This window comes from Corvus hawaiiensis, chromosome 4 (assembly GCF_020740725.1).
Source record: "Corvus hawaiiensis isolate bCorHaw1 chromosome 4, bCorHaw1.pri.cur, whole genome shotgun sequence".
Taxonomy (NCBI): domain Eukaryota; kingdom Metazoa; phylum Chordata; class Aves; order Passeriformes; family Corvidae; genus Corvus; species Corvus hawaiiensis.
In genome coordinates, this window is record NC_063216.1 from 28,533,587 (window position 1) to 28,561,477 (window position 27,891).

The 27,891-nt window shown below is 50.9% G+C and overlaps 1 protein-coding gene across 5 annotated transcripts; it reads right to left on the reverse strand.

Annotated features, from left to right (window-relative positions):
* Nucleotides 1–717: 717 nt before the first annotated feature.
* SOX10 (SRY-box transcription factor 10) lies at nt 718–27,771 on the reverse strand. 5 transcript variants are annotated; one of them, XM_048302603.1, is made up of 5 exons: nt 11,059–11,372; nt 10,436–10,763; nt 9,373–9,829; nt 3,579–3,844; nt 718–3,181 (listed from the first exon to the last, which is right to left on the reverse strand). In XM_048302603.1, the coding sequence occupies exons 2-5, from the start codon at nt 10,452–10,454 to the stop codon at nt 2,466–2,468; spliced, it is 1,458 nt and encodes a 485-aa protein (XP_048158560.1). In that variant the 5' UTR covers nt 10,455–10,763; nt 11,059–11,372; the 3' UTR covers nt 718–2,465. The 5 variants fall into 5 exon arrangements, with proteins under 5 accessions (XP_048158560.1, XP_048158561.1, XP_048158564.1 ...); XM_048302604.1 differs by having other exon boundaries at nt 10,436–10,768; XM_048302607.1 differs by lacking the exons at nt 10,436–10,763; nt 11,059–11,372 and adding an exon at nt 27,581–27,771.
* Between the last annotated feature and the right edge of the window lie 120 nt (nt 27,772–27,891).

The following is a 27,891-nucleotide window of genomic DNA, read 5'->3' on the forward strand; positions in this document are numbered from 1 at the left end:
GGCACTGAAACCCTTTGGAATCAACTTGTAATTGTTGTGGAGTGTCTGTGTTAACTGGGCTCCTACCTTTCTGCCATTGGCCTTGAGAGATGTTCTTAAGCAGAGTGATTCTTTCCAGACAAGTTCAGATACCCTCCCAGGACCTGACTATATACAGAATGTCTTCTTTGACAAGTAAGAAAGTGTATACATGTGTTCTGGAATATACTCTGTGCGTGAGTGTTTGTTTAGGTTCTTGCTTATGGAAGGCAAGAGGGTGGGGGGTTGAGTTTTTACAGAGAAATTAATGACTGTTCCCAAAATACACGAGTTTGTGTGTGGGGGGAAGTTTTTTTTTGAAGGTATGTCACCTGCTACCTGGTCATGAGGAACCAAGACAAGAAGCCCCACACTTCTGTCCTAGAGAGCATTAGCAATCACACTAAGAAATTTTTGGGTGAAGCATGTGCAAAATAGTACTCTTGATTGCATGTGCTGTACCTCAGCTGGAGAGTAGAAATCAGTGTTAATGCTTTCCTCATGGAAGAAATGACTGGAGGTGGGGTGTAAACAAAGAAGAGTCTGGACAGCTGGTCAGAATTCTGCCTGTGTCCTCTTCCTGAGGCAGAGAGGCTGTGCACAGCATCTGTGTGGTGGTGTGTGACCCATCTTACACATACTGGGGGAAAAAACAGAGGCTTGCAAGGAAGAGGTTGAAAAAACCCGGACATGCGAAAATGAAACTTTTAAGTTTATTATTCCATATGTTTAATGCAGAGTTAATGGTGCTAGGATGGCACAGAGACTGAGGAAAGGGAGGTGGGGGAGGAAGGTGCTACTTGCATAAATAAGGGGACATGGCTGGAAGAGGTTACATGCGTACAGGGAGCAAACATTCTACATGATCTTTTCAGACACCACAAGAATAAGTCATCTGTAGCTAAGGGAGGCAGGAAGGGCATCTGACAGTCATATCAGCAGAGGGATACAGCAGCACCCATCACAGTCCACATTTGGTTGAAGTCTCTTTCTAGACTGGAATATGCATTGGAAAGTCCCACAGCATGTCTCTGCAATCAGTTGCCAGGAATCACCTTTTCCTGCGGCAATTTTTGTGCCAGTTCACTCTCTGGCATGACAAACTACCCCAGTCCTGGAGGTGACAAAGGAGAAGCAAGCAGACTGTCCTCAGATGTTGGTCTGAAAAAAGAGGTTGATGTCTAAGAGCTGGTTGCTTCCAGTTTGAAACCCAGAGGCAAAGAAGATTGCTTTGCGCCTAAGTAGGCTTCTTTTCTTTCATTATCCAAGATCAAGTCTGTATCTACCTTGCTTAAAGCCACAGGAGTATCTTTCCATTTTCAGCATAGATGGGAGGGAGGTGTTGGCTGGCTGGGAGACATGATGAATGAATGAGTTCAGCCTGGGTTTGGAGTGGGAGCTCAAAGAGTACTGGAACCAACTTGGGGTGTTGGCAAGTGTGTAGTAGCTTTCTTGGTGCCTCTTCATTTCATGCAGGCACTGTCAGACGTGGAAGAGCAAGGACCAGGTTTGCTCAGAGGTTGGTTGGGGTTCTGAAGAGATTAGAAGAGACTGAGAGGCCAGCAATGCCAGACATAAATGAATGATACAGAGTAATTTTGAGACAGGAGGATTCAGCTGTAGCACCGTAATGATTCATTGCTCCTTCCCCACCTCTCCTCCACCTTCATACATGAATGTGCATGTGCACACAGGCTGTGATACGAGTCACGCTAAGACTGACAATGCTGTTCCCAAATCCTCTGTTACTGTTCAGGCAAGCCTTCAAATCTCCATGCTGGGAAGAGTGTGGGATTAAACAGAGACAGGATGGAGGGAGGAGGCGGGGAGAAAAGCTAGGGTGCAACTGTGGAAATCAGCAGGGAAGCAAGCGTAGGTTGGTCTTCCAAGGGGTTCAAGATTCATGCATGTGTGAATCTTAGGCAGGACTGCTGCACGACGCTGATTGCAAGGAAGCCGGCCATGCCATCCTCCCTACTGCTCCTCCCATGACACATCTGCTGCGGCTGAGCGGCCACCCTTCGCCTGCAGCAGGTGACAAAGTGTTGGCCATTGTGGCCCGTTGGAAACACTTGCAAACTCCCTGGAGCAGTGTGGGGAGGGGAAGGAAAGGACAGTCTCTCTCATCGTACAGTCCAGGGTGCACACAATGAAACCCACCACAGACCAGTCACTCCATGTCTAGAATCCTCCTCATCTAGAAGGCCAATAAGGCGTCGCAAGCCAGTCACGTGGCCTGTGTAAAATTGGTAAAGGGCGAAAGGATGATAAACCTTCCTCTAGGTGGGTGTGCCAGCAAGAGCTGGGATCAAGAAAGGCACTTCTGTATACTTGGTGGGTTCTGGTGGCTGGATGGCACTGAGTGACCTTGGAGTTCGGAGGCTCTTCTGCCTGTGCTGATTCTTCGGAGCCTTTCCATCGCTGCTTCGGTCACTGTTCCCCATTCCCTACGGTCTGGAGAGAGTTGTGTACACGGGCTGTTCCCAATGTGTGGGGCTATGGGACTGTGGCACGGAGGGTGCAGGGTCAGAGATGGCAGTGTAAAGGGGACGTTGGGAAGGTCCCATATAGGAGAAGGCAGAGTAGAGGCCGGAGGCTTGGGTGGAATGGCTGTAGTAGGGTCCCGAGGGCTGGTGGTCTGGGTAGTCAAACTGTGGCCTGGAGATGGAGGGGAAGGCCGAGCCGTAGTGGGGCAGACTCAGGGATGTGTAAGCTATCTGGGAGGTGGAGGGCTGGTCAGTGTAGTGGCCTCCAGAGGCGGACCCCTCCGTTTTCACCTGGGCCTTTGAGTCCACCACCGATGAGGTGGCAGTGGACAAGGAGACTCCATGCTGCTTGGAGATCCAGGCAGAGTGTCCGCTGGCTGCAGCCAGGGCGCTCCCGAGGCCATAGCCAGCAGCGGCCGCTGCCGCATAGCCCCCAACGTGGCCTGGGTGGCCGGCGTGTCCGTTGGGCGGCAAGTACTGGTCGAATTCATTGACATCGAAGGTCTCCATGTTGGACATCACCTCATGGCTGATCTCCCCAATGTCCACATTGCCAAAGTCAATGTGTGGCTTTCCCCCTTCCCCCAGGGAACGCCCTTCTCGTTTGGAATCTGCTTTGCCTGCCTGCAGCTCGGTCTTGGGGGTGGTAGGAGGTGTGGGGGGCCCATGGCTCTGACCTGCAAAGTGAAGAATATTTTGAGGAGGAAAAAGAGAGAAGAGGTGAGTTCCAGCTTTATGACTGGCTCTATACACAACCCAGCTCTGTTCTTCCCAGTATGCCAGAAGCTGTCTAGCTGGAGGCTTTAGTGGAGGGTGAAAGAATTAGCCAAAACCAAATCTCTTTTAATTGTCTTGTGGAAAAAAGGGAGGATGCAACGATACCTTGCCTGACTAGAGGAATGCAAGTACCTCTGAAACTCAGGCATGTCCCTGTACTGCTGACACTAGCAGTTTGCTGGGTCATGAGCCAGGTGTGAGCCCCACCACTAAGGCTTTCACCATGATGACTTGCCTTTTTTGAGCCTCTGACTTGGCTGTAGCCTGTCAAGAGATTCACTGAGACCCAGGACTCACCTGAGGAGTGTTCTGGATGGCCATCGGACATGGGCGATCCTTCACCGGGATGCCTGTGATCCAGGTGGGCATTCTTGTAGTGGGCCTGGATGGCAGCAGCCCCACCAGCCTCCCCCTCTACCTGGCCTTCACCCTCGCCCTGTGTGGCCTTGCCATTTTTCCGGCGGCGGGGCTGGTACTTGTAATCGGGATGGTCCTTCTTGTGCTGCATCCTCAGCCGCTCCGCCTCTTCAATAAAGGGCCGCTTGTCACTTTCGTTCAATAACCTGCAGAGACCAAGGTGGGAAAGAAGTGGGGCAGGTCCGTCAGAAAAAAACACCTTTGCTCAGTATTGTGGGACACGGTGCGTAAATCCAAATGCCAGGGTGTTGCTCCATGGAGGGTACTTCCCAGAACAACAGGAAGAACTTGGAGTGTTTCCATGGAGACAGCAATGCTTTCCTTCTTCTCGTTAGTCATTAAGCCTTGACACTGGTTGGTGTGGGAGCTGGGTCCCCCTTCCCCACCTGTGTGATGCTTCTCACCTCAGAAAGTCCAACTTACCCTCTCTTCCATTGCCAAAGGGCAAAGTGCAGCCTTTTGTAGCTGTGTTCAATAAGGTTGAACGAGCTGCTTTTAAAAACTTTGGGCAAATTAAGGGCAGTTGGAATTGTCCTTTGGACAAAGGTAGGGTGGCACACCCTTACCACCTGTAGTGCTGCCTGCCCCATGTCTCTTGCTCTTCCCCAGACTGTATTTGTTCCAGATTAACCTCCCTCCTTCTATAGGCTCTACTCCTAGTTTGAGGCTCTATGGAGCACCTATAGCAGCAATTGATATTGGCTCCACAGTAACCATGTAAAGGAACCTTTAATCATCTTGCAATATCCTAAAAAGGAATTAAAGAAAATTCGGAAGGGGCAGAAACAGTGTATTCTACTATTCCTGGAGCTCCTGCTCACCTCAGACATGGATAATGGAAAAGGCTGAAGCACAAAGGACCAGCCTTTCTTGAACTTGGCCAAGCAGTTGTAAAAAATTTAGCTACTACTTTGCTAGTTCTGTAGAAGTAGATGAGTCCTGGTCTCTGGATGAAAGGCACTGCAGAAATGTAAGCTCCTTCTCTATATTCCTGCCAGATCATGGGCTGCTCTAGTTAAGGCTCTCTGAGGAAATGGTGAAATGCACAGGCAAGATGCCTCAGAGCACTTGAAGATAAAATCAAACTCATTGCTCAAGCCTTTTGCAGCATTTTAGCTGGAAGCACTTCAATTTCATTTTATGATTTTCCTCCTCATATTCTTGTGACTCAAGGTCATCCTGCCTCCAACCAAAAACCAGTGCTCTCAGAACGGACCAGTCTTCTCGTGACTGGGAACTCTAAACAGCCATTAGGAATGGCAGGGCTCACAAACAGCAAAAAAACCAATTCCATTTATGTTATGTCCACACCTTTTTCTCCTCAGCAAAAAAACTACATGGGGTTTTTTCAGCACCTTCAGCACCTTGGCACCCCTGAAGCCTTTAGCACTAAAATGTGACCAATCCTGCTAAGCTGTAGGCTCTGGGGAAAATACAAAAGGCCTGAACTGACCTGAAAAACTGAAGATGAAGAGGAGGCATGGCTCAAGGAATACCCAGGTAAATCTGGTGGGTGATCAAAGGGGTCACCAGCAAGTAATGGGTTGGTCCCTAAACACCCCCTTCCCCCTTACTCCTTGTACATCCCCTCGGCTGGCAGACAGAAGGTGTGTGGCATGGGCTGGAGCCCTTCATGGTGCTGACCTAGGTTCACTCCAGTCAGCCTGAGCAAGTCGTGGCCACACACCACATTCCTCCACTGCCTTAATCCTGGAGATTAAAGCAACTGAGCCACCATGAATCCAACACCAGCTTTCCTGTCTCCCCCCCACCACTGTATACCACTCTCACACGTCCCAGAGGGCTCTAATCCCTCAGCCTGTGCTGCTCCAGACGGCCCTCCAAGGGCCAACCCTCGTAGGCCTTGTGGACTGGGAGCAACCTTGCCTTGACAAAACCTTCATCCTTGCAGAATGTGGGATTTGGAGAATAGAGGCAAAATCTGCAAAGCTCAGCCTCCAAGATCCATCTTGTGGATGGTGTGAAACAGAGCCATTGGAGGCTACACAGGTGTCAGATCTCTGCCCTCTGAGCTATGCTCAAGTGCCTCACCTCCTCTCCCCTTGACAGCAGCCCATGGGCAGTGCCACCAGCAGGACAGAGGCAAGTCCACTCCCCACATCTTTGCCTTCTCTCCAAGGCTGCCTGCTCCCTCCTCCCTCCCACTGGGATCAGAATTCAAATCGGCTTTAGCAAAGTGAAACTGGTGGGAGCAGGCAAAGGCCAGGAGATTTGGGGGGATTTGGATTTCACTTGCTTCCTGCCCTCCCCCTCCTGCCCCCCACGCTCCCCAGGCCATAATGCAAAGGAATCTCGCACGAGCAGAGAAGTTACGGATCACAGAGCAAAGCCCTTCATGGGGCTTATCCAAGCCCGACACCAAATGCTCACCCCCGAGCCGAAGGGAGAGGGGCAAGCATCCAGCGCCACACTCTGGGAGGAGAAAGAAACCTTCTTGCTCGCCTCTCACAGCCTCCCCTTGTGCCGCCTGGCATTGCACCACTCCGCGTGCCAGGCGCCTGGCTCGGCAGCCAGAGGCCTGACCCTGGCTGGGACTCAGCTGCCAATGAGTCAGTGCGGTGGTGGGCTTGGGCACTGGGGCTGATGCAAGGCAAGGGCCGGCTAGGAGCAGAAAGCAGCCCTCCTACGCGTCCATGGCCCTAGATTTTGTGGGCATGAACCAATTCCCTGGGTGTTGCCACCCTCATGCAAAGATCCCTCCATCGGGGCCCCTTGCTCCTCCCTACCAAGCCTTCTTCCCCTTTTTCCCGTGCCTCCCTTGTTTTCAGCCCCGGAGGTGGTGCTGGCTGGCATTTTGGCTGGGAGTCATGCCGACATTTTCAGCAGCCAGCCTCCATTTGGGAGCTGCTCCCTGTCCCATCCTGGGGAAGGAAAGCATTCAAGGACAGATTTCATGACCGTCAAGCTCTCCTTTCTTTTTTAGTATGTCTTCTTTGTTGCCTGCACCCTTCACACACCCTAAGTGGGTACAGGGTGGGGAAGGTGGATGGGGCCGTAAGCCCCCTGGCACCATGTTTGGGGTCAGATGTGTAACACGGCCATAGGGCATATCCTGCAGCCCCTTCCAATGAGGGCTGGTGCCTGTGAAGGACATGGCAGTGCAAATTCTGGGCTTAAAAAAAACCCAAACCTGAGCCACTGCATCCCATTTTGCAAATGCCTCTCAAGGTTTCCCAGCTTCTGCCGTCCCCACCCAGTGCCGATTGCTGGGGACGTGCTTGGTTTTATGGTGGTCTGCAGGGAGTCCCTGTGCTCACCAGCCTTTACCTATGTCTAACACACCCTTTATCCGTAAAAGCTCAGAACAGCCAACATTTTCCAAAGTGACAAACCATGGCAGTAGGGTTTGGGTGGCCACCTTATGAGGGTAGGGCCAGGGCCCTTTGCAGGGACCCTCATCAAAAGTTTGAGGTTAAGCCATCCAGAAAAAATCCTGTCTGCTTGCAGCTGTTCCCATGTGTAGGAGCTTTACCTGGAGGACAGTGTAGATAAGGCAGTGGGAACCTCAGTGGAAGAAGCCCAGCCATACCATGGGTGGGGGGCAAGGCTTTGGACTACTGTCCTGGTAACCTTGGGGCCACCTCCCCTGGAGTTTTGTAGCTGGTATTTCCCCCCAGCCTCACAGAAAGACGCATGTGGCCAGACACTGCCTGTACCCACAACCCAGCTTGTTGTGTTGTATGGTCTCCATAGGGGTTGGCACGGCTCGGAGAGCCTCAGCCTGCACTAGGAGAGGAGACATTCAAGAGAAGCACCCAGGTGGCAAACTCAGCAGCTTCAACAACCCCAGGCCTGACCCCACAAGCTTCTCATCTGAGCCAGGCTTCCTGGCTACATTGTGCCCTAAGAAACACACGGGCACCTTGACCATTGTCTGGTGGCAGTGTCCCGCTGCTCCGAGTCCCGTGCGGCCAGCAGCGGGAGCCATGTCCTGGGGGCGGGGAGGCAGCTGGGTGCATGACTGTGGCCACAGGCTGGGGGCTATGTCTCCCTGTACTCCGAGTGCAATGCCTATGGAGGTTTCACTGCTCTGCTATATTTTCAAAGAAAATGCGGTGCCTGGAGGGAGAGACCATTGCTCTAAAATCTAGCAATATTTTGCAGTAAAGGAGTGATATCTTGAAATCAACATTTTGGGAACAAAAAGGATGGGTCCCCCCAACACATCCCTTCTTTCCAGCACAGCTTCACAGTCCAGAGGCTGGCAGCAGAGTCCCAGGTGAAAGCAAGTGCTGTGGTAAAGGAAAGGCAAAGGGGATCCAAGCAGGAAAGAGGCATCAGATGAGACGTTCACAATCAACACCCTGCCTTTGACTTCCCAAAGAGATCCCTTTGCTGGAGTTACACTAGACACTCACGAGTCATGGTAAACAGGCTGACATAGCAGAGGGAGAATCTAACGCCCAAAGGGTTGGTTCCTTGCAAGCTAGTAGGTTTGAAGGCCGGAATGAATAGACCTTGCCATCAGCTGCTATAGTGTGTTTTAGAAGTGAGGCGTCTGCTTCAAAAAATGTCTCTTGGCTCACCCAAAACTGAGGCCATCCACTATGAAATGCTGTTAGGGTGTGAGAGAATGAGAGGGCTATTTGCATGAGCCTTGGTTTGCGTTGGTTGGCGTGAGGCAGGGCACTGTGCTGGGGACTTGTGGCAGAAAGTAACAGGTCGATGGGGTTATTGGCAGAGAGCATCCGATGGGATAGAAGCGGCACAGCCAGCCCGACACGTTTGGCTTGGGCACGACGGCTCTCTGCACGCTCATGGGCTGGCTGCACTCGATGAGGGCAGCCTATGGATCTGCTGGAGGAAGGAGGGGAGGGTGTGCAAAGGACCTGGGATCTGCACAAAGTGAAAATAGGTGTGCAAACTGGTGGTGCCAAAGGACAAGTGTACGTGAGAAGGGAGGGCATCTCTCAGGGTGCAAAGGAAGATGGGACTCATTTGAGCCAGCATATTCCAAGAGAGCCTGCTAAGGCTGGGACTGTTGCAGGTCTCTTCCTTTCTGCTAAGCCTCAGCCCCCATTTCTACCTGTGTCTCTCCTCATCTGTCTCACTGCACCTGCATGGCCTGCCAAAACTGGGACCATCCTGGGAAGAACGGGTGTGGGGCTCTGACTGCCTGTCTCCTTTCCCCTGACCTTCCTCCTCAGCTGTAACTTGGTTTCTCTCTTGCTTTGTGGCACTGCCCAGAAAAAAAACCCTGTTAGTGCTGGGATCTGAGTTCAGACAGGCTTGAGGCAGCCACCTGTAACTTAGCTCTTAAGTCTTGAGCTCAGCCAGTTTACTGGTAGTGCACAACGTAGCCCAGCAGGGAGGGTGAGCCAAGAAAACAAGATCTCCCCAGGCAGTCAGGCAGGGAGGACCAGAATGAGAGTGTCCTCACCAGGAACAACAGGGAAACTTAGTGGGAAACATGGTCCATGCTGCCCAGGACGGAGGTGAGCTCTGCTGAGGAAGCCTTCACTACATCCAACCACCACTCTTGCTCCAGTCAACAACCGCACCTCCTAGGAAGGGGCTTACTGTACAGAAGTCCCCTCGAGAGACACCCCTTCCATCCCGCTAAGTCTCCATCCTTCCACATGACCACATGGTCCTCTAGAGGACACCTCCAGACCTCAGCCCTCACACCCCACGCTCCACTACTTGCTCTTACCTCCAGAGCTTCCCCAAGGTCTTACTGAGCTCGGCGTTGTGCAGGTGTGGGTACTGGTCAGCCAATTTCCTCCGGGCAGCCTGTGCCCAGACCATGAAGGCATTCATGGGCCGCTTGACGTGGGGTTTGCTCTTGTTACTTCCATTGACCCGCACGGGCATGGGAACCAGGGTCCAGTCATAGCCGCTCAGCACCTGGCTGACTGCCTCACGGATGCACACCGGGAACTTGTCATCATCCGCCTCTGAGTCTTGCTGTTCCTTCTTCACCTTCCCCATCTCCCCATTCCCAGAGCCAGTGAGGTGCGGGGAGTTGTCTGACGCCATGGAGGGTCCTGGGGAGAGGCAATGGTGGTCTTCAGAGCCCACTGGGCTCATCTCCACCTCCGAAAGGTCTTGGTCGTCAGCCATCGTTGCTCTCGAGCCTTCCCTTTTCCTTCTCGCTGTCCTTGTTCTCACTGGGGAGGGAAGGGAGGAAGACAAAAACAAAGGAAAGAAAAGAAAAAGGGGGGAAAGAGAGAAAAGGAGAAGGAACCACCAAATCTGAAAGGGACTCCAAGGTCTCTGAAGAGCCGACCACGAGACAGGGGCTGCTCAATTAAAGCACAAGCAAAGCAACTGCCATACACACCACAGAACCCGTGATCGATGGGGGTGGGGATGGGTTGGGGCCCCTGATTAATTGGGATATTGCTCCCTATCTCTGCAATTGTGTGGAGCTGACATGTGCTGAAGGGCCTACAGCAAGAGGGATAAGGAGGGTTGGGGACCTGAAAGGAGAGAGACGTGGATCAGTCTGCCTGGGCACAGCATCCCACAGAGGAGTGGAATGTGGAGGAGAGCCACCAAACTTGTGTGGGGAAGTGCCCCTTTATTTCAAAGACATGCAGTGAAATGTCTGGAGGGAGGCATGGGAGGGGAAGCACCAGCACTGTATCTATAAGCCAGAACAGACTGATATACCAGGTGCCAGGGAATCTGAGAGGGTGGCACCACCATGCAGGGGACCAGCCCAGGCCCAGGATCCACACCCAGAAACCCTGATCCCAACTGTGAGAAAGTACCTCTGTGGGAACATCTCATCCCTCACTCTCCTCTCACACCTGATAAACCGAAAGCTTAAAATACATCTACACTTCATCCACACACACACTCCAGTCTATGTGTGTGTATGCATATGAATACTGACATTCATATATCCATATCTATATCTATATATCTATGCAGACAAAAACACAACCAAGTTTAACTTTGAGACAAGCCATAGCTCTGGGTTGCCTGTCCCATGCACTCCGCCTTTCTCCTTCTGTCTGCAGTCACCTCTAAAAGTCCCTGCTGCTTTGCAGCAGTTCCCCCCTCAGAGAAAGAAACACTCTAAAAATAAAGGCCTCTCTATCCTCCCCATCCAGAAATTAAAAAAAAAAAAAAAAGAAAAAAGTAGAAGAAGAAAGAAGTAAAAAAAAAAAAAGAAAAAAAGAGAAGTGATGGAAAAGCATGCTTCTGGCTTAACTGGAAAAAAAAGCCAGTGCATAGCAAGAGCTGCTATCCCTCTAGTTTTAGAAGGCAACACAGGCTCTTGTTGGGGAAAATGAAAAAAGTAAGAGAAAGGGAAAAAGCGTAAAAGTAAGAGGGAAAAAGCGCGAACGAAAGTGTGCGCGTGTGTGTGAGCTCAGGTAGGAAAACTTACATTGCTGGCCGGTGTGCCGGGCAAATCCTGCGAGGGCTGTGATTTGTATCCCAATAGCCCCCCTGTTCTGTCTCCCAGCCCCAGCGGCGTCGGGGCACGCAGCACAGGGAGGCTCTCAAGCGAGTGCCATTCCTGGAGGGAGGCTTGGTTTTTACTAATACCCCGGCTGGATGTCTCTAGCTGGCTTTGCTGCTTAGCACCGGGGGAGGGAAGGGCGGAAGGTGGAGCCAAGCACTCCTCAGAGCCAGAATACGGTCGGCCAGGGACGGCGGGGAGGGGACACAGGCAGCCCCCCACCCCACCTCAGCCACCAGCACGTTCCTTGTTTTCCATGGTGCCAGCTTCTTCATGAGAACTGCTGGCATTGGGCTGCTCTCTGTGGCATGGCCACCCCAGAGGTGGTGCTGGAGGATTCAGCCCTGCCAGGTTGGGGTGGTGGGATGCTGGAAGGGGTCTGGGTGGTTTGGGGAGAAGGGTGTGCATCCCCAGGATGGGGGTCCCCCTCCTTCCCCCTGATGGCACGGTTACTCCTGAAGGGTCTAGTGCTCCTCGTGTGCTAAATGAGTCCTTGGTCCTTGTCACAGAGTTGCACGAGGATTCCTCTGTGCTGAAACAAGTTGATCCGGGACCCTGGGGTCAAAGCACTGTGGAAAGGACATCATTCAGACCTGCATCTGCAGGGTGGGGAAGGGGATGCAGGGGATCCGAGGTGTTCTGAGGGTGGAGGACATCAGGTCCAAGGAAAATGCCATGCTGCTAGACAGTGGATACCAGTTTGAACCTTCTTAAGATTTTTGCACTCTAGGGATGGGCTCTGTGGGGTCTTGCCAAGACAAGCAGGCTCTGCTTCCTCCAGCATGCTGAGCTGCTCCTGAAGGCAAATGTGTGGTCTTTCACAAGGAAAGTGGGGTTTCCTGATGAGAAGGACTCTCACCCTCATTCTTGCTGCTCGTGCACTGGATCTCAGTTCTCAATGGTTTAGAACATTTTCCCTCACATATCTGTTTTCCAGCTCACTTTCCTTCCCACGTCCCTCTGGTAGTTGGTTTCTTCAATTTCCTTTGCTACCAGGGCCAGTATAGACCAACACCAACTCTGTAACCATGAGAAGTCACCCACAAAAATTTTGATGATCTCCTAAGGTAGCAATGAGATAAACCGAGCTCCTGCCCCAGCTCCTTGCTGGAGACCCAACCTGAAGGCACTTCAGTGCTAAGCCAGAAAATACAAAGAGATTAATGCATATGACCCTGGCAAACAGCTTGGAGGGATTTCAAGAACACTTTCAACTCCTATAGCAGATATTGACTCTTCAGAGACTTTGTGTCAGAAAGTCCAGTAAAATCACTGGCTGGCACCACATGGACCATGAGGGAACCAGTCCCAAGGATGGTGCTGAGCACCCTAGCTAAACCCTTAGAGCAAACCTGTGGTGCTGGTTGCTGCCCCTGCAAACCTGGCTGACAGCTTAGGGCCATTTCCCTGCACTCCTGGTGTTGTCTGGAGTAAATAAAGCTCTGAAACCATAGGATGGCTGCAGGGAAAGCCTCACTAAAGCCCAGTGAGAAGCCTTTACTGAACAGAGCTGGGAGGGGGAATGGCTACATGCCATTGGGATCAAGCAGGCAGCTTAAACAAACTTCTTGCATGCCACAGAAAAAAATAACTGTCATGGGATCATCCCCTACCTTTCTTCTCTTCAGCATTACCTACTCCAGAAAAAAAGATGGGTTCCAATACTTTTCTTCACATGATGCCTTTTTTCCTTTGGAAGAGAGGAATGTGTCTTTTTGATGACAAGAAGACCCAGTGGAGGGCCTCACAAAGAGCATCGAGGCCCTGCTTCCGTGGCCAAAGCAGCAGCTGATCAACCTCAAGTCTTGCCATTTGGGATGAGTTCTCTCACCAACAGACACCCCAGTTGTAGTTGGCACAAGAAGAGGACTCACAGCACAGACAGGGGCAATTTGGCAGCTCACCCTCTGTCTGGCATGCAGATGACCAGCAAAAACAACTGAAGCAAGGTCAGTTCACACAGAGTTGTCTGTGGCCCACTGGATGCAGAGTCAGTGATACTGCAGAGCTCGTGGCACCTTCCCCAGCCAGTAAGGGTCATCCTCATCCTCCAGGGGCCCTGCATAGGAGGTGTGGGAGAACTGGAACTGGAAGATTGGTCCCCTGCCCCTCAAGAAGGCAGCTACTGCTGAGAAATACCACCCTGCTTGTTCCCCTGGCTGCAGTCAACCTCCAACCTGGGGCAAGGAGAGTGACACAGAAAATGGCCAGAAAATGGTGTTTATTTGCCGTCCCTTCAGGGTGGCTAGTTCCTATGGATTCCATGGGAAAGAGGGAGCATGGCAGAGCTTTCTTGTTTTCCTCTGGAGTGGGAATACATGGTACAAGGCTTCAAGTGATAGGGAATGAGAGGCCAGGGGTCCTCTAGTGCTTTGCTGGAGAAGATTCCCAGTCAAGAGACAGAAGAGCCCCACAAGGCACTGAGCAAAGTTTACAGCCTGCTCAGTTCACACCCCAAGTGCAACAGGTGAACTCTGCAGGGGGAACAAGATGGTGCTGACCCACCACTCTCAACTGGGCAAGAAAGGAATCAGACCCAGAAGGGATTTCAGTAACCTCCAGGGCACTGGACCAGTGTTTTTCCCACTGCTCACCATCCCCGTCGGAGCCTCCTACCACCAGCCAGCCAGGAGCCAAGTCCAATTTGTGCCTTGTTGGTAGAGCCGTGGGTGGCTCAGCTGCAGAGAGGGATGTCCTCAAAGGAGCATGTACCAGCCATACAATCTCTGCAATCTGAGTGTCTCCTCGTATTTAAATGTTGAGGAAGGGCCTTTTTCCCTCCATTCTGCCTTTCTCCAGTTCTTGTATTTTGTCTCTTTTGGTCCTGCCTCTGCTTTTTGAACTCTCTTTTATTTTTCAGTCCATTTCCCCCTTTTTTCAGCCCCCTCTCAGAGCACTGAGTCTTTGTATATCCTTTTTCAAGTCTCTTCTGTCCATCTATCCTGTGTCCATACCACTCTCAAAGATGATAGGAAAGAGACCCCACTCCAGGCTGGCTGCTCAGTGAACAAGGAGCATCATCGCAGTAGCACCTGCTTGGTAGGGTTTCAGCGAGGGGACCACATTGGTGGCACACATCCACCACCAAGGTGGGACCACAGAGGTTTCGGGGGAGGGATTTTGCTAGATGACACCTCTCCCCTGCACCTGTGGCAAGGGAGGAGTCAGAGGGGAGAGCCTGTCCACAGCACAGGAGCAGCGGGATCCCCAGCACGAGAGCCAGCTTTTGTCCCCTGCCCAACTCCGGGGCACAGCATTGGTATTGTCCCAGGACTGCCTGGGAAAATGGGAGGGGTTCCCTGTGAAATCTTTCCATACAGTAAAACAGCGTCAGAGCTGGGGAGCAAGGAGGGGATGATACAGACATTCGAAAAAATACACATACACACCCCCAGCCAAACAATACCCACAGTGTGCTGAGGGAAAGGGAGACCCATGAATTGGGAGTTTGATAAGGATTTTCTCCCGCGCGCGCCTGCTCTCTCAACGGCCCCTTCAGTTTTCACAACAAGCCCCCCTCCTTCCCTTTCTGGCTTTCTTGTTTGGGCCTTAAACAGTGCACGGTCTTTGTTCAGGATACAGGTGAATGACAATCATGTGATTAACACACACTCGCACACACACACGCTCGCACATAAAAAGCTTTTTAAGAGCGTCCAGCTTGCTCCAGACCCAAAGACCGGAGAGGAAGCCCGGGCTAGGAGGAGCTGAGGCAGCGGCAGTGGCCAGGATGGGGACAGCCACTGGAATGGATGAGCAGGCACCACCTCCTCTTTGCAAAATCCCCTTCATGTGGAGGTGGGCACGTGAGACAAGGAGGGGCTGGTGGTGGGGGGCAAGGTTTGGGATTTGGGGGTGGGAGGGGGTCTTGCCCCTGCTGCCTTCTTGTCCGTGCCAGGCAGGTTGGTGTGGATTTGCACTGGCTGTACCCCCCTGTGATGCTATGGGAAGGACAGGGAATGGCCATACCAACATCACGTTAGGGAGGGAAACTAGATTTCTCACACCAAAGCCAAACCCTTGATCTGCCCTATCTCCAAAGTGGGGTTTGCATCTTTGCCAGTATGAAGCTTGCTGCTGCTTCCTGACATGGCTGGCAGGCATGGCTTGGTGAGGAAGAGGAGGGGGACAGCTGAAAAGGGGGGCTGTCTCCCTGCCCATGAGGGAGAAAGAGGGAGGCAGAGGAGCAGGCAACCCAGATGGTCATGGGAGGGTTGCAGATGTCAGGGACAGCTGACCCACATTGGAAGTCCTGCTGTCCCAGTCAGAAATAGTATACCCAACACCTTCAGTGAGGACTGCATGTTGCCTTTGGTGTGCTGATGCCACTGGGCCTTATCACACCTCATCATCATGGCCATAGGGTAGCTGGGAAGATGGTTACTCAGTCCCGGGGGCAAGTGGAAACTAGTGGCCAGGTGACCATTTGAACCTCCACAGAGGAAGTCATGAGAAAATTGTAAAAACTAGAAAAAAAAGTTTTTACCCTTTTTATTTGATGATTGTGTAAGTGTGATGCTCTGAGAAAAAGCAGGGAGGAGCAAAGGGAAAGACCACTAAAATGTCTAGCAAACCTATGAATCTGCAGATGGTCTGACTCGTGAAACATCACGGGACATGACTGACGTCAGCCTGAGAAAGATCAGGACTAAGCCTGGCCCCATCTCCACCACTTCCTCATGCCCTTCTCTCCAAATTCCTCTCCCATACGATGTCATGACTGCCCTCCAGGCTCCCAGAGTGCAGGTCATTTTCAAGGCTTGTCCGTGAACAAGACAAGCAGAGGGTCCCTGAAGGCCATGTTTGTGTCACCCTCCTCAGTTCTGTGTCAGCCACAATCTCCAAAGAGCTCTTCGATTTGCCTTGTGCCATAGGCAGCCTCCCAACTGAGAGCTGGGCACAGAAACCACTGCTGGGCTCTGGTCTTCATCACCCCTCGCCTTTCTTGGCTGAAGCTTCCACTGTTGGTCCTAGACCCTTCCAGGTGCCTCTGAGCTTCCACTCATGGGCATTGATGAACTGGTTGTTCGTGAGGCAGCCTTAGGAGAAAGGAAGGGGTGTGGGTCAGTCAGGAAATGCAAAGAGCTGCCTGCAGCCCTGCCTGGGTTTTGGCAGCATCATACGGCATCCGTATGCTGCAGGGAGTTTTGCCATGGGATGTCAGGGGAAACACAAGGCAGGCAGTGCCTGGAGTTGTTTACTGGTGGACTGGGCTGTTTAACAACCCAGTGTCCTCTGCAGGCAGCAAAAGAAATGTCACAGTGACTGCCCTCCTCCAGGATTATCATTCCCCATGGGCAACAAAGCCTGGATGGTGCTGGTTGGTGCATAGCCCTGCACTCCCATCACCTCAGGAGGGGTGGGAGTCCTCAGGAAGTTCTCTGGGGACTGGGTCTGGGATGTGGTTGCAGAGTCCTGCCTGGCTCCAGAGCAGGAGTAAAACCTGTTCTCTCCAAGGGATGGTGAGGGCTGCCACAGATGCAGGATACCACAATGCTGCTGCCACTGGTGTATGGCCTTGATGTAGCCAAGCAGACTTTGCTCAGCTGCATTTTTTGTTCTAAAGCAGTGGATTACAGTGCCAGCTGCTCCAGAGAGGAGGTGTAGGGAAAACCTTGTGGAAAGTAGGGAGGAGAATAATCTCTGAACATTGCAAAGACCTCAGGCACCTCCTGGCCTGTCGTCTTGGCCAGTCTAAGGTTTCATGGGCATGGCAAGGACCTGTGATGGCTAAATGGACAATTTTCCTGCATTACTCAGGTCTGGGAAGATCAAAGAGGAATGGGCAAGCACGTCTGTCTGCTACCTGCTTTGATAGATGGCACAGAGCCTGCCTGGCTGTTAACCCCTGCATCTCCTGCTGGAGATAACAGGTGTCCTTCCAAAAGGCTAACCCCAAAAAGCATGCACTGAAGGGGTAGAGCTGGGGGAGAAAGACCGGGTTGCCTGTTCTGGGATGGAGTCTGGCATATCCAGTGTTATATAATGGAGGAAGCTGGATGCTCTTGGTCTGCACAGCAGATGAGAGATGCCTAGAGGGGAAAAGAAGGGAATTGTACAAGATTGGGCAGAACAACCAGAAAAGGGGATCCTCCCAACAGGACCCGTGCCTGTAGCAGTGTTTAGTGACCCCAGTGGGCTCATTCAGTGGTGGTCAAGGTGGCTCCAGAGTGATCTTCACCTCTGCTAGTCCCCTAGATGCAGGGAGGCTCCTGGGGAGCCGGGGGAAGGGTTAAGTCGGGAAGGCTTCAGCCTGCTGCCTTGGCCCCTGTAATTCCTCCAGAGAGTAGGACTGGGAGAACAAGGAGCCCTTTCTGTTCACAGGAATTAATAGCAAAGAGTCATCTGGGGTGTCATTCAAGCCCTGATCAGCTCCCAGAGGAATGTGAGGGAGAATGAGTGAGGGAGCACGGCCTCAAGGCACCAGCACTAGGGCAGGAGCAGTTTGACTGGTAACCAGAGTTACCAGCCAGCATTTGGGCAGTGGGACTGTCTTCCTCTTCACCCCAGCCTCCATGCCCCTCTGTCCTGTGCAGGGGCTCACCCTGACACCCCCAAGGGCTCCCAAGCTTGTCCCTTGTTACCCATCCCTTCATCCCGGGGAGGGGTGAGATATCCCAGCCTGCCAACACAGCCTCCCCTCTGCTGAGCCTGGAGGGATGGGCCAGGCAACCAGGTGCCAGCACAGCCCCACTGCTCTCACAGTGGACATGAACTCTAGCAGGCATCTCCTTTCCAGGGCTCTCTCACTACCCCTAGCCTGTGATGGCCATGTTGTTGTCCTCCCAAGCAAGTTTGCCCATGGACAGGGTCTCCAGGGAACCCTCAAGCACAGCCAGGGATATGGGGCTGTACTTCAGGGTTCAAAGTTCAGTGCTGAAGCCTTTGCTGCTGCAGTGGCTCACCCAAACTGACTTGGTCACTGCAATTTCAGGAGAAAGAGAACAGTCCAAGGATTTGTTACGCTGCTGTTTCACGGTGTTGTTTTATGGCTACACAGGAAGGCTTGAAAATGTTTTACAGTGACACTGCAGCTTTGCCTATAATGGAAACCAGCTCTGGTGAGCCAAGGAGAGATTTTGGGCACACTTCTACTTTCCCAAGAAGGAGACCTTGGAGTGATCCATCCTCTTCCACTGCCTCCTCTCTGCCCAGCTGCATCTTGGGCAGCCCCTGTGACAACACCTGGTAGCACGGGATGACTTAAGGCTCTGGTGATCCAACGTGGTCAACTCTACCGTGTGAACTATAGAACCTTCAGGGCAGCCCTTCAGGCCAGCTCTCGGTGTGTGCATGGCCACAGCATACACAGCGATCTGCGCTCACCGCCTGGCAGCAAGTGTAGGTCGGGCAGACGGTGACCTGCGTGAAATGCAAACAGAGCTGTGCTGGAGTGCATGAGTTGCTTTTGCTGGCCAAAACATATCTCACCAAAGCCTCCCCTCCTCCCCCCCCCCACCAGGTCAGTGTAAAACCAGGCTTAAGCACTAGCCTGCATCTCAGCATCCTCTGCAAGATGCATGGTGGCACTGGGATGGACTCCTCTGCCCGTGCCCCGCTCCCTGTGCCACCACCACTGCCACAATGAGTGCGCCTTGTCATAGAGGGGTTAATAAATGATGCAAGAAAGAAGCCCTTTAATGCATGGTGACCTTTGGCCTTTCATAAATCACAGTGTTGGGCTGCAAGTACGCGGGGGGCACGAGGCGTTGGGGGGAGAGGATGGGAGGGGGTCCATGCAGCTGCGCCACGGAGTTGACATTGTTCCCACCATCACTAAAGTGCAACAAATCCCTCTATTGTGTTCCTGGTTTATCTGGTTCCTCTTGTTTATTAGCAGAGGTTGTTTGGCGCTGGCTCCAGCCCTGGGCGGGTGGAAAGAGTGTTGGCACGCACCAGAGAAGGGGAGGGAGGGAGTGGGGGGGATCGGGACTGGAGGACGAGAGCAGTTCATCAATGGCTGTATTGTCCCATCTTTTTTGTTGCTCCTGTAATGATATGTTCGAAAAAAGGGGATTAAAAAAAAAAAAAAGGCGGGGGTGGGGGGGAGAGGAGAGGAGAGAGGCAGAGAAAGACAAACTGCACAGAAGGATTCCATAAGAATGGCAGGTCTGGGCCCACAGCGGATGCTGTTGCAGCTGGGGAGGATGGGTCGGGACAGAGCCGCGACGGGGCTGCTCTGTGCCTTTATGCTGCTTATTCAGGTCGGGAGCCGTGAGGCCCAGCGGCTCAGGCTGGACCCACCCGTGCCAACTCTATTCATGGCCAGCCGGGACCACGTGCGCACGGCAGGGAGGACGGGGCAGCGGGAGTGAGGAGTTGGGGCTGGCGGGGAAGGGGGAGGAAGGCTAATCCTCACGTCCCTCGAGACGGAACCTGCCTTTGTACAGAAGAGGCAGTTGCGGGGCACAGCATCTTCTCAAAGCGCTGTCAGTGTCCTTCAACCTGCTTGGTTGCTGTCCCCCAATGTACCCACCCATTATAAGAAGTAGTAGGGCCACTTCCCAAATTAGCAGAGATTTTCTTGCACGCAGACTTTGCTTATGCTTGCATTTTTTTCCCTGGCGCTGCCTATGGACATATGTCTATGAAAAGCTCCGCTGGTTTGCATGGAGATCAGTGGGACAGTGCTCCCAGGGATGGATGGAAAATGATAACAGTTTGGTTGCCACTTTGCCTAAAGCTAATTGCCAGCAGAGTAAAACTGCCGTAGGCCCAGGCTCGTCATTGCTGTGAAGGGATGCAAACATCCCTAAGAGGAGCACATCCCACCATAAAAAGCCCTATGGAGATCAAAGTGAAATTTATCGATAGAAGAGTGAAATTCTGTCTGGGATGCATAAGGGCATTTTTTAGTTAATTTCAGGCCACTACTGGCTGGTTTTATCCCAACCACACTGTCTGCTTCTGCTCCAATGACTCCACCACTTCAGAGGTGTCAGGTAGGGGCATGTTGATCTGAACATGCATAGGAGCTCCATGGCGATTTAAAACTTTTATTTCAAGTGGCATAACTCAGAGATTGAAACATTATTCTGAGCTTTAAATAGCAAGTTTTATTTCATTGTTTTAGGGTCTTGTGACTGACCTCTCATCTTTCAACCTGGGTCAAGTTTTAAATGCAAAATGTTGGCTTGAAACAAAATGTCAGAAATTCACTTTGAAAATGTCCATTCACAGCATTTTGGCATTTAGAAAAGAATAATTCAGGAAGATTGCCTTGAAATGAAATGTTTTGATATTTTAAAAATCCGTCTCCCACACTCACTTTCCAGTCAAAAGTGCTTGTTGAATTATGTCTGAATTTGCAACTGGTTTCATTCCCTTGAAGTCCCATTTCTTAGCAAATTATTTGCCAATAAATTCTTGCCTGGTACCAGTCATTCCCACCTGATGATGCCACATCCTTGCCATGGCTGGGAGGTCTCAGGGTTTCCACAAAGTGCGGGAACATGCTTGGATTCTTGGTTTCCCTGAGTCCCACCTTGGCACAAATGCTCTCAGAACTCACGGCAGGCCTGCCATCCATCTGTGTCACCCACTCCCTGAAGGTCAGGCATGAAGCCCAGCACTGGCACCGCTGTAGCTTTGTGGCCTTAACAATTAAGGTTCAGATCATGGAATGTGGTCACAGATGTTTGTGTGGTGGCAGCTCAGGGTGTTTCTAGAGGGACACACGAGGAGTGGCAGGGATGTGAAGGTCTGAGAGGAGGGACCAGGACAGAATCCCCCTCATCACAGGGATATATGTCAGTGCACGCAGAAGAACCTCTTTCACCTGAGTGGAAAATGAAGTGTGTCGAAGCCAAGAAGGATTGCTGACTTGATTAAAGTTAACATTTTTCATCCTCTCTTCTCCCATGTAGACATAAAATAAGAGAGTGAATTGGCCATAAAGAAATGTGTAATGTAGTGATGACAGGATTATACAGCTGCCAGCAGTTTCCCAATCCCTCATTTAAAGAGTGGTTCAGCTCCCCACCTCCTTCTTTGCTCATCACACCTGTTCAAGAAAAGTCTGATGAGCTTCTCCACTATAGGAAATTTTCAAACTGGATTCTGGCTTCCCTCCGTCAGATCCTGCTCTGTATCCAGCAGTTACTTCCATACCCAATGCTAACTAAAGCATCTTCATGAAACCTCTGAAAAGAAAGAATGGATGGGCAAGATTCAAAGCATGAATAGGCAATTGTCCAAGCAATTGGACCAGAGGCAATGGGCAGAAACTGATGCACAGGAAGTTCCACCTGAATATGAGGAAGAATTTCTTTACTGTGCAGGTGACTGTGCACTGGAACTGACTGCCAAGGGAGGTTGTGGAGTTTCCCTCACATTCCAGAACTGTCTGGACACAATCCTGTGCCATGTGCTCTGGGATGACCCTGCTTGAGCAGGGAGGTTGGTCCAGATGACCCACTGTGTTCCCTTCCAACCTGACTCATTCTATGATTCTGTGAATAATTCTCAGCAGCCATTGGTATCGCTACTTGTGCAGATAAATCATCCAGGTCCACTTGTCCTTCCCTTTCTCCGGTCCAGTGAAAGGGGACTTTATAGAACTTCTGGATTACAAACCCAAAGAGTGACAGGGTTTTCCTCAAAAACTTTTGGTCACATGATGAGTATAACAGCAACCTGGAAACAGAGTATGTTTTGCCTGTGCCAACTTGAACTGGTGGCAATGTCAATCCTACACCTGAGCTGGACAGTTGCGGGAATGTATTGAAACCAAATCCCATCTGAGATTCTCACGTCTCTCTTTTTTCTCGTGGGCAATCTAAGCTTGGCTTAACCTAAGGCTACCTCCCAGTCTCACCAGTCCTCGCAGCAGGTGGCACCGGTGACTTTGAAGGAGAAGTTAGTGTCTGCCCAAAATAGGCCATGACATATGGCAGAAAGGACAGAGTACTGGGACCTGGATTTATTGCGGGCAAGTGCACCCCTGAGTGTCCTCAAAGGCAAAGCCTAGCCTGAGCTGCTTCCCTTCAGGTGGCATCTTGATCACGCTGCAGATGTCCCCAGGAGCATTCAGTCAGCAGCAGCAAGGACCAATCTGGTTACCCCAAGGCTGTGCCTGCAAAGTGCTGTAGTTTGCAGCAGGGGCCACCTCTCTTTCCACAGCAGCAGGTAACAGAAAATAAAATAAGTACATGCACATGAATAGGATGTCTCATCCCAGACCGTGTGGGAAACACTCCCTGGACTCTGAGGTCTCAGCTGTGCTTGGGGTGGGCCTAACTACTTTCAGTGGCATCCCTTGGGGCAGGGACAAGACCGTGGCACTCACCATGAACTTCACAGTCCAAGCCGTTGTCAAGAATCTTGTCACTAGGTTTTGCTTCCCAAACTCCAGGGAAGTTCAAGGAATCACTTTTCTGCCAGCAGTGGTCTGGAAGTTTTTAAATGGGTATCAGCATTAAGCTGGAAATTCTTAACAAGCTCAGATCAATTTCCTAACCAAGAGGTACATTTGGGATGTCTTAAACCTAAGTGCCACCTCTTGGGAAGAGCACAGGTCCTGCTCCTCGAAGACAGTCAAACCCTGTGCACTTTTCTCAGGAGCAGGAGAGGAGTCACAGCCCCCTGGCACGCGCGACACGGTGACTAGAGGAGCATGGCACTGCTCGCGGAGCATCCCGGCCCAGATGGCACAGCTGAACCTGCTGGGTGGCAGGACTCCCCGGCACTGCCGGCTGCACCAGTGCCTGCTCCCACGCTGCCCACAGCACAGCTGTCTGTGTCCCCTCTTCTCCCTGCCCCCCAGGAGACCAGGAGACAGCGTGGTTCCCTGACCACCAACGTGGCCCCTCTGTCAGGGGTCCCCTGGCTCACTGGTCAGCTCTGTTTGAATGGAGGCATGAGAATTTCTCCCTCACTCCCACAATCATCTTGCCTTCCCCCCCCCCCCCCCCCCCCCCCCCCCCCCCCGCCATCAATATCCTCCTTCCCTGCCTCCCTCCTCCTTCCCCGCCGCCTCCCCCTTCTCTCCCTGGAACTTCCCTGCAGCTGCAGAGCTGGCCAGACAATCGGGTGTTTTAGAGAAATACATTTTTGGGCTAATTTGCCATGCATAAGTGTTTCTCTTACCCTTTAAAGGCAGTGAACAAAGAGCACATTCTCTGGGAGCTCTGCCCTGTTGTGAGCAGCCCTGCAGCTGTACAGCACTGTGCTACCCTCCGCTCTCCTGCTCCACTCCCTGCTAGCTGTGTAAGGAGATGGGGCTCTGCTTCTCCAGGACCACAACATCTCCTACCTGTCACCACACATTTCTTTCTGCTTTGGTTTTGTTGTTTTTTTTTTTTTTTTAAAGGAGAGAACAAGTGCAGAGGGAAAGGATTTGGCAGCACTGTGACGTAGACTGACTTACCACATCCTCCAGATAGAATCTTTTATGTTGCGACATCATTTATTTGGAAACAGTCTTAATTTTCCTTTATTTAGGGCTTAATCCTGTGTCTAAGTATTTTATTGCCTTGATAAGTAACAGTGGCAATGTGTTACACACACCATATTAGACTGGATGAAATTTTGTTCTATCAAGGAAACCTAGTCAAAATATAAGTCCTGTGAGAGGTTTTCAGGTCCTGTTTTCTCACTTCAAACACTGGTTGCCATCCCTGCCCACCCTGGTACTGTTTATGGTCAGGCTAAGTGGACTTTGAGCAATGTGGTCTAGTGGGTGGCATCCCTGCCCATGGCAGTGGGGTTGGAACTAGATGATCTTTAAGGTCTCTTCCAGACCACACCGTTCTATGATTCCATGATTCTATGGTTCCTGGCTGGGGAATTTCTCAGACAGGATGATTTTACTTTTTAGGGCTAGGATGCTGAGTGATGAACAGATTTGGCCTGGTGGATCAAATTGGAAAGAAGATGCAGATGTTCTGCTATGAATCAGTCACAGGTTGTGGAGAAGGAGATAGCCTGGAGCAGCTGGACACTGAGGAACTAAAGATTTTTGTTAGCTTTTTGGGAATCCCATTTCAGCACTTGCTGAATAATCTTCTTCCTATCCATGGAAAGCTGGTCCAGCAAACAGCTTGCCAAGTGGGGTGACAGGTTCTGGTACAAGAGAAACAGGGCTTTTAAACCAGCCATAGTGAAGTTACTCACACCGGTTCAGCAGCACTGTATTGAGGCAAACTCTTTCCATCAAGCCCACTCCCATCTGCTGTAAATATTAACTCAGGCCAAACCAGTCCCATTTTCAGATGAGGAGAGGAGAGGAGAGGAGAGGAGAGGAGAGGAGAGGAGAGGAGAGGAGAGGAGAGGAGAGGAGAGGAGAGGAGAGGAGAGGAGAGGAGAGGAGAGGAGAGGAGAGGAGAGGAGAGGAGAGGAGAGGAGAGGAGAGGAGAGGAGAGGAGAGGAGAGGAGAGGAGCATTGGGAGGAACGCATAATGCAAGAAAAGGTAGAGATCTTACTAACTGCAGACTCAGATCCTGAGCTTCTAAGCTAGGAAAAGCCAGCTTAGAGGAAATGATAGCTAGAGGAATGTATGGTAGAAGAAGGTGTAATCAACAACACCACCCAAGTGCTAGGACAGTGGGACAGGTTGAGCCTCACCTGGAACAGCCCAATAAATCCCTCAGTCCCCTCCTGGCTCTGAGCTCTTTGCACTCAGCAAGGCTGGTCGGCATATGCCAGTTAAAATAGGAGACCATGAGTGGAGCCAAGGCTCAAAGATATGCATTAATTGACAGTGTAGTAGCACTTTTTCTTCACAGAACACTACCTGCTCTTAGCTCAGCTGAGGTCTCAATGTTCCAAGACTCCTGCTTTGCTGTGCTATTGTGAATGAGTTGTATGAGGCAGCAGTGGAGAACTTCCAAGTTTTTTTAATTTTCAAACTCCAGAACTCTCTTTTCTGACCTTACAAGTAACTCCAGTAAGTGCCCATCAGGTATTAAAACTGTACTGCCAAGAAAAAGACAATTTCTGCCAGACTCACCTGCAATAGAGAAAATCCCATTGAGCAATGGGTTTAATCATATTTAAAATCCCCTCTGGGTAAATGTCCTTCAATCCCTTTAGGAGACTGAATTTGCAAATTCGCCTGGCAGGATTGCAGGGGGCATCACACAGCACAGGTGGTCTGAGTAGCACAGGTAGGTTGAATGCCAACACCAAGTGCCAACACAAATACCCTAAAGCCCTGGATGAGGTTAGTGGGAGCAAAATCCAACTCCAGCTTTTGTTGACAACTCCATCTCAGTAAGAAAGAGAGAGAGAGAGATAGAAAGGAAAGGGAGAGAGAAGGTTAGGGAGTGGGGGAGGGCTGGGAGCCTGCAGACTTCTGTTGCCACATGATTTTCCTGGTTGTTTTCAAACTGCTGCTCTAAGAGACATGCACAAGTGCCATGTGATGACTTATTTACGAAAGCACGATTTTAAGGCTGTTTGCATCCCACATCAGCCTGGCAGCCCACCTGACCATGGGCTCCAGGGGCACCCACTGCATCCTCCCCATCTGCGCCATCAGGCCAGGGGGATGGGTGACCCATGATGGATGGACATTGCTCTTGACCTGGTGAGATGGTGAAGCAGAGAGGAGAAACATCTTTCCATTTCCAGACTGCTCTTTGCACCCCTTTGCCTGGCCCTGTTAGGAGGCTCCAGAGGGTGCTGTCCCTTCTGCACTTTTATGAGGAGAAGAAGCTTTCTTTGAGATCTGTCTGTCTCGCTCCTTTAGAATGCCCGGAAGCAAACTCGCAGTCAAACTGACACAGCATATGCCAATATGCCACATTTATCTTCAAATCGGTGCAGATTCTCTTTCCTTGAGTAGAGCTTTTTCTGGTACCATCATCCCAGAAGTCTCCTTTCACCCAAAGATCCACTCAATTAAAGAGGAAAATTCCTTATAAATAACATCAAGGAGGCTAAGGGAGAGAGTTCACAATGAATTAAAGATGGTTGTTTCTTCGGAAATGTAAGATTTGGCATACTTTCAATTCGTTTGTACAAAGAACCCCTAACACCAGTAAAATTGGTCTTCTCAGTCAAAGAGAGGACTAAGACACGAACAAGAGAGATGCAATGTGCAAGGAGAGAGTTTTTGAAGGCCAGCAATAAAAACTGAATTCACAGAGGCCGTGATGGGACAAGATTATGCTGCAGTAAGCCATAAGTTTTAGGGGTGCTGTTTTCCTCACTCCATAGCATCCCTAGGAAAAACATCAACAGGAAAGTCATCACCTCATATGCTGCAAAAACCCCTCTGGTGATCTTTTCCAAAACCAAAGCTCCTATGAAGAAAGGATATCTGACATTTTAAAACTTCGGTATGGCCAAACCACCCAACATCATCCCGAGCTCCTCTTCCCAGACAACAAATCATTGTTTTAAATTGCCCAAGAGCCAAGACTGCTACCTCGCCACGCAGATTGCGTCCGCCGTGGCCATGCCTCTTTCCTTCATGCTCAGTGAATTGCCTCCATGAAGGGTTAATTCAACCAGGCCTTTTTACTCCAAGTTGTTTTCCAAGTAGCTGAGAGAATAGGTCTCTTGTTACAAACATGGCTTCTGGGCATTTGGTGATGCTTTCCCTTTTCTGTCTCTCTGTACCACAAAAGAATCTTTTGTTCTCGTCTCTCTGTCTCATTTACTCTCCCCCACCCTGCTCTCGATTCGTCCCTCCATTGGCTGCCAAGTGACTAAGGAATGGCAAAAAATGACCATAGCTTGGTCATGGCAAATATTTCTTCACCTATTATCTGATAGAGACCTTGAGCATCTATGTGAAGGGCCCTCTGCCTTCTGCTGGACTTCTCTTAGAGATGGAGATGGGAAAGAATGAGTCAGACACAGCAGGGCAGGATATAAGTTGAATCAGCCCAACTTGCTATTGGAAATAGCTTGTGAATTGAGTCATGGTGCCTGTTTCAGGAAAATCAACTGATAGGGACCCGGAACTGGCAGGAATCGAGTGGCAGCTACAAGGGGTCTAGATTTTTATGGGAACTCGGCATTTATTAAAAAACACATGGGACGCACAAAAAACGTCTCTTTCTTGCCTCCACATTTACTGATTCAGTTGGTTGTAAGCTGGAGCTGACACTCTCTATTGGATGGGTTGGAGCGTCACACAGTTTCTCTGCACTGTTGCTATAAATCTTCTTGTGCATGATCTCCTACCACAGAAAAGTTGTGCAAATCCCCATGAACATCATGTTTTCCCACACCCCATTGAAATTATACCTCAGACATTCCAACAGCCATCCTTCCAGCTATAGTCTCCTTGCACATACTGCTTCACTGAGTCAACTTACACGTACACGGATATGTAAAAGATCACATGATGCCAAAGTCACTGCAACTTCTACAATGGCCTTTATGTAACACAAACAATTCCTTAGCCAAATTCCCACCTCCCTTCCTTTCATAGCATTTGGGTATACACTTCACTGATACTGCATTCTGCAACAAAATAAAATTCTTCAGTCTCACCTGATGCAAATCCTTCTGCCTTTCTGCTCACCTTCTTCTCTACTGACCCTCTTCACTCCTCTGATCACCCTTTGTCCTGAGTCCATCTCAGTCCATGTCATGCTTTAGATGAACAGGGCATATGCTGCCTGTGTCTATCTGCCAAGTTTTCTGCACTCTTCTCCCATTCAGTGCCTTAACTATTTTGGAAGGTCCTTGAAACAATCATTAAATTTCAGCCTTAGCCACATCCCGCACACACACATACAAAGCTGTGGATGTAAGGCGTTATGCAGAGAATTTTTACTCCTGTAGAGAAGGGGAATGGACTA